At 35.6% G+C, this 14,193-nt stretch overlaps 1 protein-coding gene across 10 annotated transcripts in view; it reads left to right on the top strand.

Annotated features, from left to right (window-relative positions):
• Positions 1–13,967, top strand: part of LOC120077484 (phosphatidylinositol 4-phosphate 5-kinase 8-like) — a 40,219-nt gene extending 26,252 nt beyond the window's left edge. For 8 of the 10 annotated variants that reach the window (XM_039031374.1, XM_039031376.1, XM_039031370.1 and 5 more), the window contains 6 exons: positions 6,133–6,298; positions 7,709–7,819; positions 7,919–8,106; positions 9,187–9,341; positions 11,443–11,614; positions 13,543–13,967. In XM_039031374.1, the coding sequence (XP_038887302.1) occupies positions 6,133–6,298; positions 7,709–7,819; positions 7,919–8,106; positions 9,187–9,341; positions 11,443–11,614; positions 13,543–13,822 (1,072 nt within the window). In that variant the 3' untranslated portion in view covers positions 13,823–13,967. The other 2 variants (XM_039031375.1, XM_039031377.1) reach the window with 2 other exon arrangements.
• Positions 13,968–14,193: the final 226 nt, after the last annotated feature.

The following is a 14,193-nucleotide window of genomic DNA, read 5'->3' as shown; positions in this document are numbered from 1 at the left end:
TTTCAACATCTTGGACTTTTCATTTTAGAAGACTGTTAAAGGATGAAGAGGCAGAAAACTTCCAGCTTCTGTATGGAAAACTCAATCACTGTAAACTTAATTCGATTCCAGATAAAAGACGGTGGTCTTTAGAACCAAGTGGGGTTTACTCAGTCAAGTCTCTTGTAAAGCATCTATCTTTCTCCTCCCCAATTGGTCAGCCACTAGAATCAGCATTATGGAAGTCTAAGAGCCCTAGAAGGGTGAATATTCTGATTTGGATCATGCTGAATGGCTCTCTTAATAGCACAGATATCCTCCAAAGAAAGTTACCTACTCACTATATTTCTCCACAGGTTTACACTTTTTTGTTGGGTAAACTCAGAATCTCTCTTGCATTTGTTCTTCCAGTGTGTTTTTGCAGAATTTTGTTGGACATCTCTCTTCAAATGCTTTAATGCCAGCTGGGTTCTTGATAATGACTTTAAGGCTAATGTGCTTCAACTCTTGATCGGGCCACGTTTGAAGAAGAAGCCAAGACTATTTTGGACCAACGCAGTTAAAGCTTTGTTATAAAAAATTTGGTTTGAAAGAAATCAAAGAGTATTTCAAGACAAAGCTACTTCTAGTTGAACTAAGTTTGATATCGCCCATATCAACGCCTCCTCTTGGTGCTCGCTTTCCAAAACTTTTCAAGACTTCTCTTTACAAGACATTAACCTCAATTGGAAAGCCTTTATTTTCCCGCTCTCTTGATTTTGTAACAGCATAGTAATGGTTATTATTTCCAGTTTAACTTTCAGATAATCATTTGGTTGTAAGCCTTATCTTTTGCAAAATCCTCTTCATTTTGTACTTAGCTTTGGATTCTAGTCTTTCTTGGAGATGATGAGAATGCTAGGGAGGTGTCAAACCTAGTTGAGATGTCTTAGTGCATTTGCTGATCCGTTTTGTGGTTTTTAGTGTGCTTGTTTGTATTGCACTTTATGTTTGTTTCCTTCTTGTTACTTGTAACATCTTTCATTATCTTAATGAAGTGGATTGTTTCTTGTTAGAAAAAAACATAACTGAAAATAGAAGAAATCCACCAAAATATAAATTAAACCCAATAAGGAATTAAGTCAAATCAATAGAACCACTCTTTGGACCAAACCAGAAATAAACCTAACCAGACTGAAATTTAACCGAACCAAACTGGTTTGACTGAACTGACCAAACTGGTTTGAATGAATCGAACTGGCCTTGAACAAAACCTGACCAACCTCGAACCGAATGTTTGAAAAAAATTGCTGCTGATGAAGACTTAAAAGTCTTGGAGAAATCTTGAAAGAATTATGAAGTAGAAGTTTTAATGATGATCTAAATAGAGTGTTAAGTTCCCTTTAAATAGGCCCAAAGGATAAGGGCTTGTACACACCTAAATAACTAACCTAACCTCTTTTAAATAGATACAAAGGAGAAGGATTTTGTCACACCTAATCTAAGATTAAAACTGAAATTATTAAAAGAAAGAGAATATAATCGGTCAAATACAAGAAATATCCAAAATACCCTTGATACCCCTACATCAACTCGACCCCCTTAGAATTAAACTCATCCTTGAGTTTTAAGTTGAAAACTTGAACATATCTAGGACTTGATCAGGGAAGATGTCAGCTACATTGAAAGTATTGCTTATGTTGAAGGAAGTTGGGAGGTCTATCTTGTAAGCATTATCATTGAATTTCTCAAGGACAGGAAATGGTCTAAACTTTTTGTTGTTAAGTTTGTTGTATGCTCTTTTTGGTAAGCAGTCCTTGCAGAGATATATCATTACAAGATCTCCCAATTTGAATGAAACATGTCGTTTGTGAACATCTACTTAAGCTTAGTATGTAGAGGTTGCTTCCTCTAGGTGTTCAATGACTTCCAAATGTAGCTTTTGAATGCGTTCAACAAGTTGTTCAGCTTCTTCACTAATATCTACATTAGAAGGAAGAGTTGTGAGATCAAAAGTCAAACGAAGGGGTTTAGTATATGCAATATCAAATAAACACTTCTCTATTGATCTATTGTGCATATTGTTGTAAGCAAACTCCGCTTGTGCAAGGTTGGTGTCCCACTGTTTTGATTGGTTTCCACATAGACATTGAAACATATTACCCAATGTTCTGTTTGTAACTTCGGTTTGGCCGTCCATTTGTGGGTGGCTTGAGGAGCTAAATTTTAGTTTAGTGCCAAATTGTTTCCATAAACTTTTCCCAAAAAAAAAAATGAAAAACTCATGAATTTAATATCTCTATCAGAAACTATTGTCTTTGGAATGCTGTGAAGCCTAGCAATATCTTTAAAGAAAAGATTAGCAATGTTCAAAGCATCATATGTTTTCTTACCTGGTATGAAATGAGCCATTTTACTAAATCTATCAACCACAACAAAGATAGAGTCATATCCCCATTGTGTTCTTGGTAATCCTTAAATAAAGTCCATTGACAAATCTTCCCAAATGTTAGTAATAATTGGGAGAGTAGTATACAAACCTGTGTTTTGAGTGTTACCTTTGGAGATTTGACAAGTGAAACATCTTTTGACTAAGTTGTTTACATCTTTCCGAAGTTGAGGCCAAGAAAAAGGGTGACAAGAGTTCATAGGTTTTATCACGGCCTAAATGGGCTGCTAAGTAGCCCAAATGGGCTTCCATGATGATGGCCTCTCGTAAAGATCCTTGTGGGATGCATAATCTATTACCACAAAATAGAAATCCATCCAAAGAATGGTATTCCTTAGGAGAGTTTGAGAAACATTTTGCCAAATATCATGGAAATCAAGGTCACTTTCATAACAATTTGGTAGGCGGTCAAAGGAAATAATATTACTCTTAAGCATAGTAAGGAGGGATGATTTTCTACTTAAGGCGTCAGCCACCTTGTTAGTGATTTCGGAGATATGCTTAATGACAATCAAATTTTTGTATAAAAGAAATCCATCTAGCATGCATTTGGTTTTTTTTTTTTTTTTTCTTTTAGAATGTAGGAAATTTAAAGAATAATGATCGGTTATTAAAACAAATTCCTTACCTATAAGATAATGTTCCCATTAATGGAGGGCTCTACCAATGCATAAAGTTCTTGTTCATAGGTGGACCACTTTTGTCTAACTTCACTTAACTTTTTACTAAAAAATTCTAAAGGATGAGATTCTTGGGAAAGGACAGCCCCAATGCCAATAGTGCTTGCATCTACAGCTACTTCAAATATTTTTGTAAAATTTGGAAGGGCTAAAACAGGTGGATTGGCTAGCCTGTCTTTTAAAGCATTGAAACTATCTAATGTTGACCATGCAACTTTACCTTTCTTTAAACAATGAGTTAAAAGGGGCAGCTATAGAACTAAAATTCTTTATAAATTTGCAGCAAAAAGATGCTAAACCAAGGAAGGATTGAACCTCTTTGTCAAATGTAGGTATTGGCCACTCTTTGACTGGAGGATTTGCTTGCACACCTTGTTCAATGATGAAGCCAAGAAATTTAATCTTTCTGCATAAGAAGACACGTTTCTTAGGATTGATGTACAAAGTATTAGATTCAAGGATAGAAAATACTTCCTGAAGGTGTGGAAGGTGGTCATTGACAGTCTTGCTATAAATTAGGATGTCATCAAAGTAAATGATCACAAATTTGTTCATGCAAGGTAAAAAATTTGGTTCACAAGTCTCATAAAGGTGCTAGGAGCGTTTGATAGCTTGAAGGGCATTACAAGCCTCTCGAACAACCCTTGGTTAGTTTTGAACGCAGTTTTCCACTCATCTCCCGGCCAAATTCTTATTTGGTGGTATGCATTATGTAGATCCACTGTGGAAAACACCTTTGCACCGGCTAGTTGGTCAAGTAGGTTCGAAATTCTTGGGATTGGAAATCTATATTTGATTGTTTTCCTATTGACTGCAAGGCTATCTATGATAAGCCCCAACTACCATCTTTCTTGGGGGCTATAAGGGCTGGGACAGCACAAGGGCTGAGGTTAGGTTGGATATGCTTCTTTTGTAAAAGATCTTGGATGATAGCTTGTAGGGCTTGATACTCACTAGGGCTCATTTGATAGTGGGGCAAGTGTTGTAAAGAAGATTCGGGAATGAAGTCTATGTTGTGTTGGATGTCTTGGAGTGGAGGTAGTTCATTTGGGGCCTTGGTAATGGAAGGAAACTTATCTAAAAGGTTTTGCACCTTGCTGTCTACAGGGATTGGTAATAAAGCCTCGGGTTTGTCATGGATAAATAAAGCTAGTGTAAAAGTATTTGCACTTGTCCAAGCTTGTTGGGAAGGCACAATAGAGAATAAGTTTGCCCTATGCTTCTCCTTGATGGCATTTTTGCTTATAGGAGTTTTCGAATCAATAGATACAAGGATCACCTTTTTTACCCATCCATTCAAACTCATAGGTGTTGGCATTACCATTGTGTTCGATATGATTGTCATATTGCCATGGTCTTCCAAGTAGAATGTGACAAGCGTCCATGTCTAGGACATCGCATACGATTTGATCTTTGTAATGTGTTCTAATTGACAATGGAATCGTACAAATTTCATTAACTACAACCTCTCCCCCCTTTTTAATCCATCCCACTTTATAGGGGCTTGGATGGGGGTCAACTTTCAGTTTAAGGCGGTGTACAAGTTTCTTAGATACCATATTCTCCGAACTACCACTGTCAATAATAATGTTGCACACCTTCCATTGATGGTACAACGGGTTGTAAACAACGCGTGTCTTTGTGGATTTGTATCAATTACCAGAGTCAAGAGGACCTTTTGGATCACACCAGATAGTGTATCTCCCTCACCTGGTTGGGCCACATTGATATCTTCCTTAGAGTAGTACTCATCTTCTTCATCCTCATGTTTTTTAATTGTGAGGTTCTTTCTGTAAGAGCAACCGTTAGAAAGGTGCCCCGTTTGACCACATTGATTGGATTTTGATCATTTGAATAAAACTCTTTCATTTGGTTCTACATTACCTGCCTCAAGTCGAACACAGATGGGAAAAAGGAAGAGAGATGAGTGCGCGATTGTGGACTGATCAATAATAGGGGTGGATGGCCGTTGACGGTGGTTGCTTGACGGGATAAAGGTGGACAATAAACCTTTGCAAACTGATCAACTCTGGACGATCCAGACAAGAAATTGGGCAGATTCAGACGAGAGCACCAACGAACAGAGCTCCACGATAAATGTGTGAGTTGGAGGATGAAGGGCGAGCGAAAATGGTCAAACAAATCTGGATCGTCGGACGGACGAACGAATTTGAGCATGAGATACTAATCTGTTTCACAGATGGACGGATGGATCTGAGCACGAGGTACTTGATCAACAGATTTGGGGGTGCAAAAGAAAATTTGATGGAGATGGCAACTGGACAGGGTCGGTGGCTGGTTGGGTCGAATGTCAAAGTACGTACCAGATCCCGGGAAGGCTTGTTAGTGGAAGAGGGTTAGTCTGGTGACTGTGGCTAGGGTTAAAAAAATCAATGGCTCTAATACCATCTTAAATCATCGATTGACCCAAAAGCTTAGGCTGATGGGTGAATTATCTAATGAGGTTGATGAAGGTACTACTTTTAAAAGAAATTCTAATCCTTATAACCATCCTACTTTGGAAAAGTGTTTTAGGTGTTGTCAACAATCTCACTCGTCAAATGAGTGCCCACAAAGGATCTTGGCATTTTTTTTCTGAAAAAAAAATGGAAGCAACACTTTCCATTGATGAAATAGGAAGAGATAGGAGGAGAGATAAGAGAGTACAGGAGAGTTTCAAAATCATTCAAATTTAACAAGGGTATTTATTTAGGAGATGTCAGGCTGTCCACACTCAAGTTAGGCCTGTGGCAAGGGTTATATCCAAGGTTTGAAGGGCTATAGATGAAAGATTTGTCCAAGACGTTGTATCATTATCTAAATATCTCTCTCTTTCTCCTTTATATTATTCTTTTATTTTTTTTTATTATTAAATCACTGTGATTAATTTGTTTATATCTTTCATTTTCACAAATTTATTTTGTATTATTATATTATCATACTCATTTGCACTCCATAATGTACTTTCATGTTCTTCTTGATTCAAATAATGATCACAACTTAGAACCTCCATTTGTTATGATTATTTTTTTTGCATAATGTTAGGAATTTGAGAGAGATGTTCAAACTAAATGCAGCAGAGTATATGATGTCCTTATGTGGCGATAATGGTCTAAGGGAGCTCTCGTCGCCCGGGAAAAGTGGAAGTATCTTTTATCTTTCTCAAGATGATAGATTTGTGATCAAGACTCTGAAGAAATCTGAGTTGAAGGTTTGAAGGCATTAAACTAAAGATCCCTGGCTTGACTTTATTAGTTAGTGAATTCTAATACCTCATTCCTATCTTTAGTGGTTTTTCTTAAAAAATTCAATTATGTTTTTTTTTTTGGGAAAAGAAAACTGAATTTTTCATTAAAATAATGAAAAGAGGTTAATGTTCAAAATACATTGAAACGAAAACAATACAAACGAACTTAGAATATTACAACAAAATTAAGTTGGAAAGATAAACATTTTCATAAAGGTGGCTATAGAATTGGTTGTTCAATATATATATAGAGAGATTAAACGGAAACAAGACTTTTCATTAAAATAATAAAATGAGTCTAATGCTCAAAGTACAAAAAGAGGATAGACCCCTCCCTTCAACTTTTCCTCGGTTGTATCATTTTTCCTCCTTGAAAAATTGTCGGGTGTCGGATTTTTTGGTTTGATCAGGGAATTCGGTTTCTTTCTCTTTTTGGTTTCCGTTGGTCTTTCTCCAATCGGGAAATGGCGAAGGTGGCCTCTCTTCTCTCTTTGATGGGGATTTCGACTTTAGGTTTGGGAGAAATGATGTCATGTTTGGAGCCTTTCCCCTACGAAGGGCTTCTCTTGTAAGTCTTTCCTTGGGATTTTATTGGATCTCTTTCCCGCTGTTGAGTCGGTCTTTGACGTTTTATGGAGGATTACGATTTCTAAGAAAGTTAAGTTCTTTTTATAGTAAGTTTTGCTTGATCGTGTGAACATGACGGATAGGCTTTTGAGAAAGATGCCTTTGTTAATGAGTCCTTTGTGATGTATCTTTTGACGGAACATGGAGGAAAACGTGGATCACCTTCTCAGGGAGTGTCAGCATGCAAGATATGTGTGGAATGGCTTCTTTCAGGAGTTTGATTTTGTGCTTGCTTATTAGAGGGATGTTCCTTCAATGATTTGGGAGTTCCTCCTCTATCTGCCTTTTAAAGAGAAAGATCATTTACTTTGGTTTGTGGGGGTGTGCATTTTATTGTGGGATCTTTAGGGAGAGAGGAACAACAAAGTGTTTCGTGGTGTGGAGAGAAACTCTAGTTAGGTTTGGTCTTTGGTGAGGTTTCATGTTTCTCTTTGAGTTTCAGTTTCAAATGTAATTATTCTCTAGGCATTATTTTACTTAGTTGAAAACCCTTTCTCTAGGGTGTTTTGTGGGCTTAATTTTTTTTGGTATGTCCCTATATTCTTTCATTTTTTCTCAATGAAAGCATGTGTTTCTTTAAAAAAAAAAAAAAAAATACAAGTTTTTAGACCTACTATGAACAATGAAAAACATAAAAGTGTCTTATCAGAAAGATACACATTGAGCAATGGAGTCTTTTCTCTTGAGCAAACATAATATTACGAAAACATGTCAGAACCTCACTAACAATCTATTTCGTTTCTGCAGGTTTTGCTCAAAATGCTTCCTAAATATTATGATCATGTAAAAGCACATGAAAATACTCTCATAACAAAATTTTTTGGTCTCCATCGCATAACAATTAATGGTCGGAGTAAGGTATTTACTGTCTGCTATATGGCCTTATCTTCTTTTCTACTAAACATGTCGGTTTTCACCTCTAGTCACTCCATCTTCTTTCTGTCTTTTTCTCATCAGGTACGCTTTGTGGTCATGGGAAACATGTTCTGCACAGAATTAAGAATTCACCGTCGTTATGATCTGAAGGGCTCAACCCTCGGGAGATATACTCATGGAGATAAATCTAAAGATGGTATAACATTAAAGGATCTCGATTTGTCATATGAATTCCATATGGACAAATTGTTGCGACAATCCCTTTTCAAGTAATTTCCTTCTCTTAGAAGTAAATCTCTATAGATAGCACTTCGGTCAATGAATATTGTCTTTAAGAACTCTAGATAACCTATTAAGTAACTGAATGAATTAAATAATCTCTAATTTTTAAGAAATTAAAACTATGATGAAGTTGAGAAACTTTAACCATACAAGTCCAAAAAGAATGACAAAAAATTAAAATTTGGAACTTCTCTTTTTTTGACTGTATGATTGCAGTTGGGAATCTTTTCTGTTTTCTTTCTTGTGGTGGGAGTTTTAAGTAGAATTATTTCTCTGGAATTTTGATCCTCTTTCATCATTTCCCTCACTTGTATCATTTGTTCTTGACGAGGAACCCCTCGGTGGCAGATTTGTTGCCCTTTTCCTAGACCTTTTCTTTGGTGTTTGGGTTTGGACGTTCTTTATTCCATAGGATAGTTCATTATAATGTGAATGAAATAAAATCATTTCAAACATAAAAGGCTCAATACATAAAAGGCAAGGATTATAATGAGAATAACATAAAATCATTGATGATTTTATTGCTAATTAACTTATTTACAACCAACACCTTTAGTGAAAACGGTCAGTTATGTGGATGGTTCGCTGGTTTGATTTGCCTTAGGATCTTGGGGAGAGGAACAATAGAGTTTTTAGAGGTGGAGTGGTTAAGAGAGGAATTATGGTCCTCTTGGCAAGTTTTGCTTGGTCGTGTGAATATGTAGATAGGGTTTTGAGAAAGATGCCTTCGTCAATGGGTCCTTTTTGTTGCATCCTTTGTCAAAAGGTGGAAGAAAACCTGGATCACCTTTGGGAGTGCAAGTTTTGGAGATCTGTTTGAAACAGTTTCTTGCAGGAGTTTAAAAACACCAAGGACAAAATTGTATTCTTCCAATGGTTGATTGTGAGACAAAAGTAAAACTTTGAAAACACCGAGGACAAAATGAAATATGGACAAAATGATATTTAGCTTATTTCTCTCCAGATGGACATAATATTCACAGAGAGTGGGTTGGATGTCAATGCAACATGCCCACATATACGAAACCATTATTTAATTCTTCTTTTCATTTCTTTTTCTTTGCCAGACAAATTTCCCTCGATTGCATGTTTTTGGAGTCTCTGCACATAATTGACTATAGTCTACTGCTAGGAGTGCATTTTCGAGCTCCTGAGAAACTGAAGGCTTTGTTGGAACCTCCTGCTACAGTTCAAAATTCTGAAAATTTACTCCATGATGATGGTAAGTTTCTTCTACCTTGACATAATACTTTATGAATTTGTTCAGTTTCTATTAATTTTTTCATCATTGACGTTAATGGACACTATTGTGATCTGAATGCCGTTTTGGTTATTGTGGAACTTATTTTTTTTCTTTTTTTGAAATGGAAACAACATTTTTCATTGATGGTTGTGCTTTAAAGTTATTTCCGTTGAGTGTTGGGGGATATTAAAGTATTGATATAACTAAATTTACTGTCACACCAAAAAAAAAAAAAAAAGAAGTTTCTAAATTGATGGGTGATTTAACACTTATTATTTCTAGTAAGTTTTCATCCTTTAATCTTGGCAATGGTTCTAGAATTTCTTTTTGGCATGACAGCTGGTTCAGGTTACTAGTATCATTCGTTCTAAATTTAGTTATATCATCTTGTTGTGTCAGGTTACTAGGTTTCCCTATACATAAAAAGAATATCCTAAGGTTGACTTGCGGTCAATAGGAGATTCAACCCAATCTGCATTGGTGTAAACTTCTAGAGAACAATTTGCAGTCTTCTTTTTTAATATAAGGCCCTTTCTAGATCATGCTTCAAATATCTCAATATCCTAAACACAACTTCCATATGTCCAGTTCTTTAGAGGGTCTGTTCAAGAATTGACTTATGTCCAGTTCTTTAGAGGGTCTGTTCAAGAATTGACTTACCATTGCTAACAGCAAGGGTGATGTCAGGTTGAGTGTAAGTCAAGTATATTAACTTTCCAACTAGTCGATGATACTGTTTCATCTTCGGAATTAACTCCAAGCTTTGAGTTTGCATCCATAAACATATCAACTGGTTTGCAACCACTCAACTCTGTTTCTTTTAAGAGATTTAAAGTGTATTTCCATTGAGTGATAGAAATCCCTTTACTAGATCTTACTCCTTCCATTCCGAGGAAGTATCTTAGATGTCTCAAGTCTTTGAATTCATATCTCTTTGAGAGAAGTTGTTTCAATCGACTTATTTTGTCAAGGATTTTTTGTTGAGGGGGTCAAAACACCTATACCCTTTTTTAATCAGAGAATAATTAGATCGAGAAAAACTAGGAATATGAACATAAACAGTTCATCAAAAACTTTTAAGCGATAATAAGAGTACGAGCAGACAGTAGGAAAAAATAGCGTAGAGTGTTCAGTAGGTGTTTTAAAATCCAGAATTTTGGAAGGCATCCGATATATGAGATAGGAAGCCATGAGGACTAGATCTTCCCACAAATATTCAGGAACATGTGAGGATCTTTAGAGATATTGAGAGTTCATGTGAGGAAGTTGGGTAAGGATCTAGGTTTAATGCATCTTTGTGGACATTTGTTCTTTTTTCTTTTTCTTTTTTTTTTAATACTATTCTTTGTTGACATTTATTATTCAGGATTTTTGTAATTATTAGCTTGGTTATATTCTTTTGATTGGAAACTATTTTTGTAGTTACAGTTGTCTACTTTTGTGGGCATTTTTTTATGCCCTTGTACTTTCTTTCATTGCTCAAGGAAACCTCAGTTACCAAAAAAAATTGTTTATTCATAAATTAACGAAGGAAAATTTGTCCCCAATAGAGAATAAATTAAAAATACCTATGGCGCTATAGGAATTCTCCTTAGTCACACTGAAATAAAGGTACATAGCAGTATAGCACTATGAGGATCTTGTCTTCCATTACAGTATGTTTCAGGGATCTTTTGACTTTCTTCCTTTTAGTTACCATTTGTTCTTTTGACTTTCTTCCTTTTAGTTACCGTTTGTTTTCTTTCCTCTCGAGAAAGATGTTTTATTTTTCCTCTTCTTCTGCTATTGCTATGTTGAGGGTGGACTTTTGGTGTTAGGCAGAGTTGGATGGGGGAGTTTATTTACTTATTTTGTGTGTTTGTGTGTGTAGGGAGCTAGATATATTTCCTTTCTTTAAACGAGTTGCTCCATGTTTACATGGTTTTCGGTATTGATTCATGACTCCTGACGTTGCCTCTACTTTTGTAGTTCAAAGCTGAGAAAACTGATGCCTACCACGTTCCTTTTGGTAGTATATGGAAATGTCTTTTACAATATAGTTTAACCATTCGATACGTTTTTCCTCATGACCTCCTTCCAGCAGGTGAATCTTCAGAAAGTGAGCCAACGATTCCTCCAAAGGGCCTAATACTTGTAACACATGAACCTAGCTCTGTAACCACTGCTCCAGGTCCTCACATCAGAGGAAGACCATTGAAGACAGACACATTCGGTGACAGAGAAGTTGATGTATTACTGCCTGGCACAGCGAGGTCTGTTTTCACTTTTCACTTGGTTCTGTCCGAAAACAATTTTCTCCTTGGCTTTCTGTTTTCAAAAATCAAACATGTTCCTATATATATATGTTAGTTTCTTTAAATAGCTTCACTTTCTTTGTACTTCTCAAATTTTGCTTTTGATTTTTACCATGATTTTAAATATAGATTAGAAAATAAGAAAATATTGTACTATTAAGAGTACTATTTAAAAATAGAAAAAAGATACAAAACATTATCAAATGAGGTCTACATTTTGCCTATCTTTAGTCAAACATTACTTTTAGGTATTGGTCTTATAACACACCAGCTCAGGATTCAAAATTTGGATTCAAAATCTAATGGCCCTGACATTTCCTTGCATCCTCACGACTTGATAAAGTCATCCTTGTCTTGAACATCTTTTAAAGGTGAAGACTATTCCCATAAATCAATACAAATTTTTTTAGCATGGTTTGTCCTCACTCACAAGTTTTCTAGGAAAAATCTCGAGATATCACCTAGCATAGAATTGCTCCAAGCTAAGCATGCTTAACTTTGAAGTTCCTATAGTTGAGTTATAAAAAAGGAAGGTGTATCTTGTTGCTACAAGTAATAGCTATCTATTTTTCTAAGCGTTTCTTAACCATACTTTTATATCCTCATATCACTCTCATTCAGATGAGATCTTAGTTTATTCATATACCTATTCTAAACTCGAGCATTAGATGCCTACCAGCTTCTACCTTGGTTCGTCTCCAAACCTCATCTTATTGGGAGAGGTTTCGCTCTAATACCATTTGTAACAACCCAAGCCCAAGATTAGACAAGGATTCATAATCCAAATTCTACACCCAGTGGCTCCGAGTCTAACTTGGTCATATTTACTAATCAAGATTGACTATGCCTATGTTGGGGAATGAAATCAATCTACATTGGGGAAAGCTTTCTCATATTTCAATCTACATTGGGTATTTGGGCAGGCAATCTTTAACATCTATCAATTATTGGCCAGGCCAATTTTATCTCCGAAGGTCCAACTACTATGGTCAAATGCCGTCAAAGCCTTAATTTTAGAAATTTGGTTTGAACCAAATCAACGAGTTTCCACAAGGCTACTGATTGGTCAAATCGATTTGGTTCAGCTCGCCTGTTAGCTTCTTCTTGGTGTTCTTAGACAAAGTTTTGTTTTTTTTTTTTTTTTTTGGTAGATTACTCTATCCAGGATATTTGTCTTAACTGGAACAATTTTATATCTTAGTGTAACTATGACAAATGCTATTTGGTTTCTAGTTTGAATAGCTGAATTTTGTAACACAATATGATGAGGGTGATATGGGCGTATCAACCTAGTTGAGATGTTCAGGTGCACCCATTGATCCCTAGTCTTCAAGATTTCTATGCTTACAACGTTTCATTATATTTTGATCTTTGTATCTTGAGACTTGGTCTCTTTTCATTATATCAATGAAAAGTTCGTTTCTGTTTCAAAAAAGAAAAAAAATATTAACTAGGTTTTATCAATGGCATCCTACCACCTCAACATTTTGAACAGTATATTAGAAATGTCATGTCTTGAAAATGCCTACCACCTCCTCAACATATTGAACAATATAATAGTGTCTTGAAAATGCTTAAAAACAAATTGAGAAACCATTCATTATCAAGACTGCCTTTGATATACTTATGGCAAGAAACCAATGTAAAAAGCAAATGAAGAGATAATAGTACTCGAAATAGAAATAGATAAATTGGCAGATTAATTAAAAATAAAATTCACCAAAAGTATTCAAATTTAGTTCTGTTTATTATTATTATTTTTTTTAGAAAAAGGGTCTAATATAGATTAAGGCAACGTAAACAGTTTTGCAGGATGGGAATTTTGTTTTACTAGTTACAGCGTAGCATATAATTAACTTCGAGTTTCTTGTTATATATGCATGCAGATTTCGTGTGCAGTTGGGAGTAAATATGCCTGCTCAAGCTAGTCACAAACTTCGTGAGGCTCAGTCAGGGTCTGCTGAAGTAGAACTTTTTGAGGTTTACGACGTAGTTCTTTACATGGGGATTATAGATATACTGCAGGAGTACAATGTGAAGAAGAAGCTAGAGCATGCGTACAAGTCCTTAAGATTCGACCCTCTTTCGATATCGGTTGTAGAACCTCATTTGTATGGCACAAGATTCAAAAATTTCTTGGAGAAGGTCTTTCATGACTTACCATGAAAATGTAAGTAAACAGCTTGTATTTGTAGTTTGTTTTCAGTTGTGCTGTCTCTTTCATTTGTTTTCGTTGTGCTTATTGTTTTCTGGGTTAGATGATACACTTCAGTTAGATTTTAAATAAAGGGTACAAAGATCATTCCAGTCATTCATTGTAAAGTTACATAAATGTTTATTCAATAAATTGGATATAATTTTATGTTACTGAGAAAATACAGTATATTTTGTTTGTATGTAAGATCGTCTCATTCTTAACGTGTGTATTTGAAGTGAATCAATTTTTCAAAAAGCCTAGAGAACATCAACTACGATGTAGATCGTTGGTTGGGAGTATTGGAACAATGGCAAAAGTGCTTTTTATGATTGTTAAAGGT

The sequence above is a fragment of the Benincasa hispida genome, chromosome 5 (assembly GCF_009727055.1).
Source record: "Benincasa hispida cultivar B227 chromosome 5, ASM972705v1, whole genome shotgun sequence".
Lineage (NCBI taxonomy): Eukaryota > Viridiplantae > Streptophyta > Magnoliopsida > Cucurbitales > Cucurbitaceae > Benincasa > Benincasa hispida.
The sequence above is the reverse complement of the archived record's forward strand: the minus strand, read 5'-3'. Positions and strand labels throughout refer to the sequence as shown.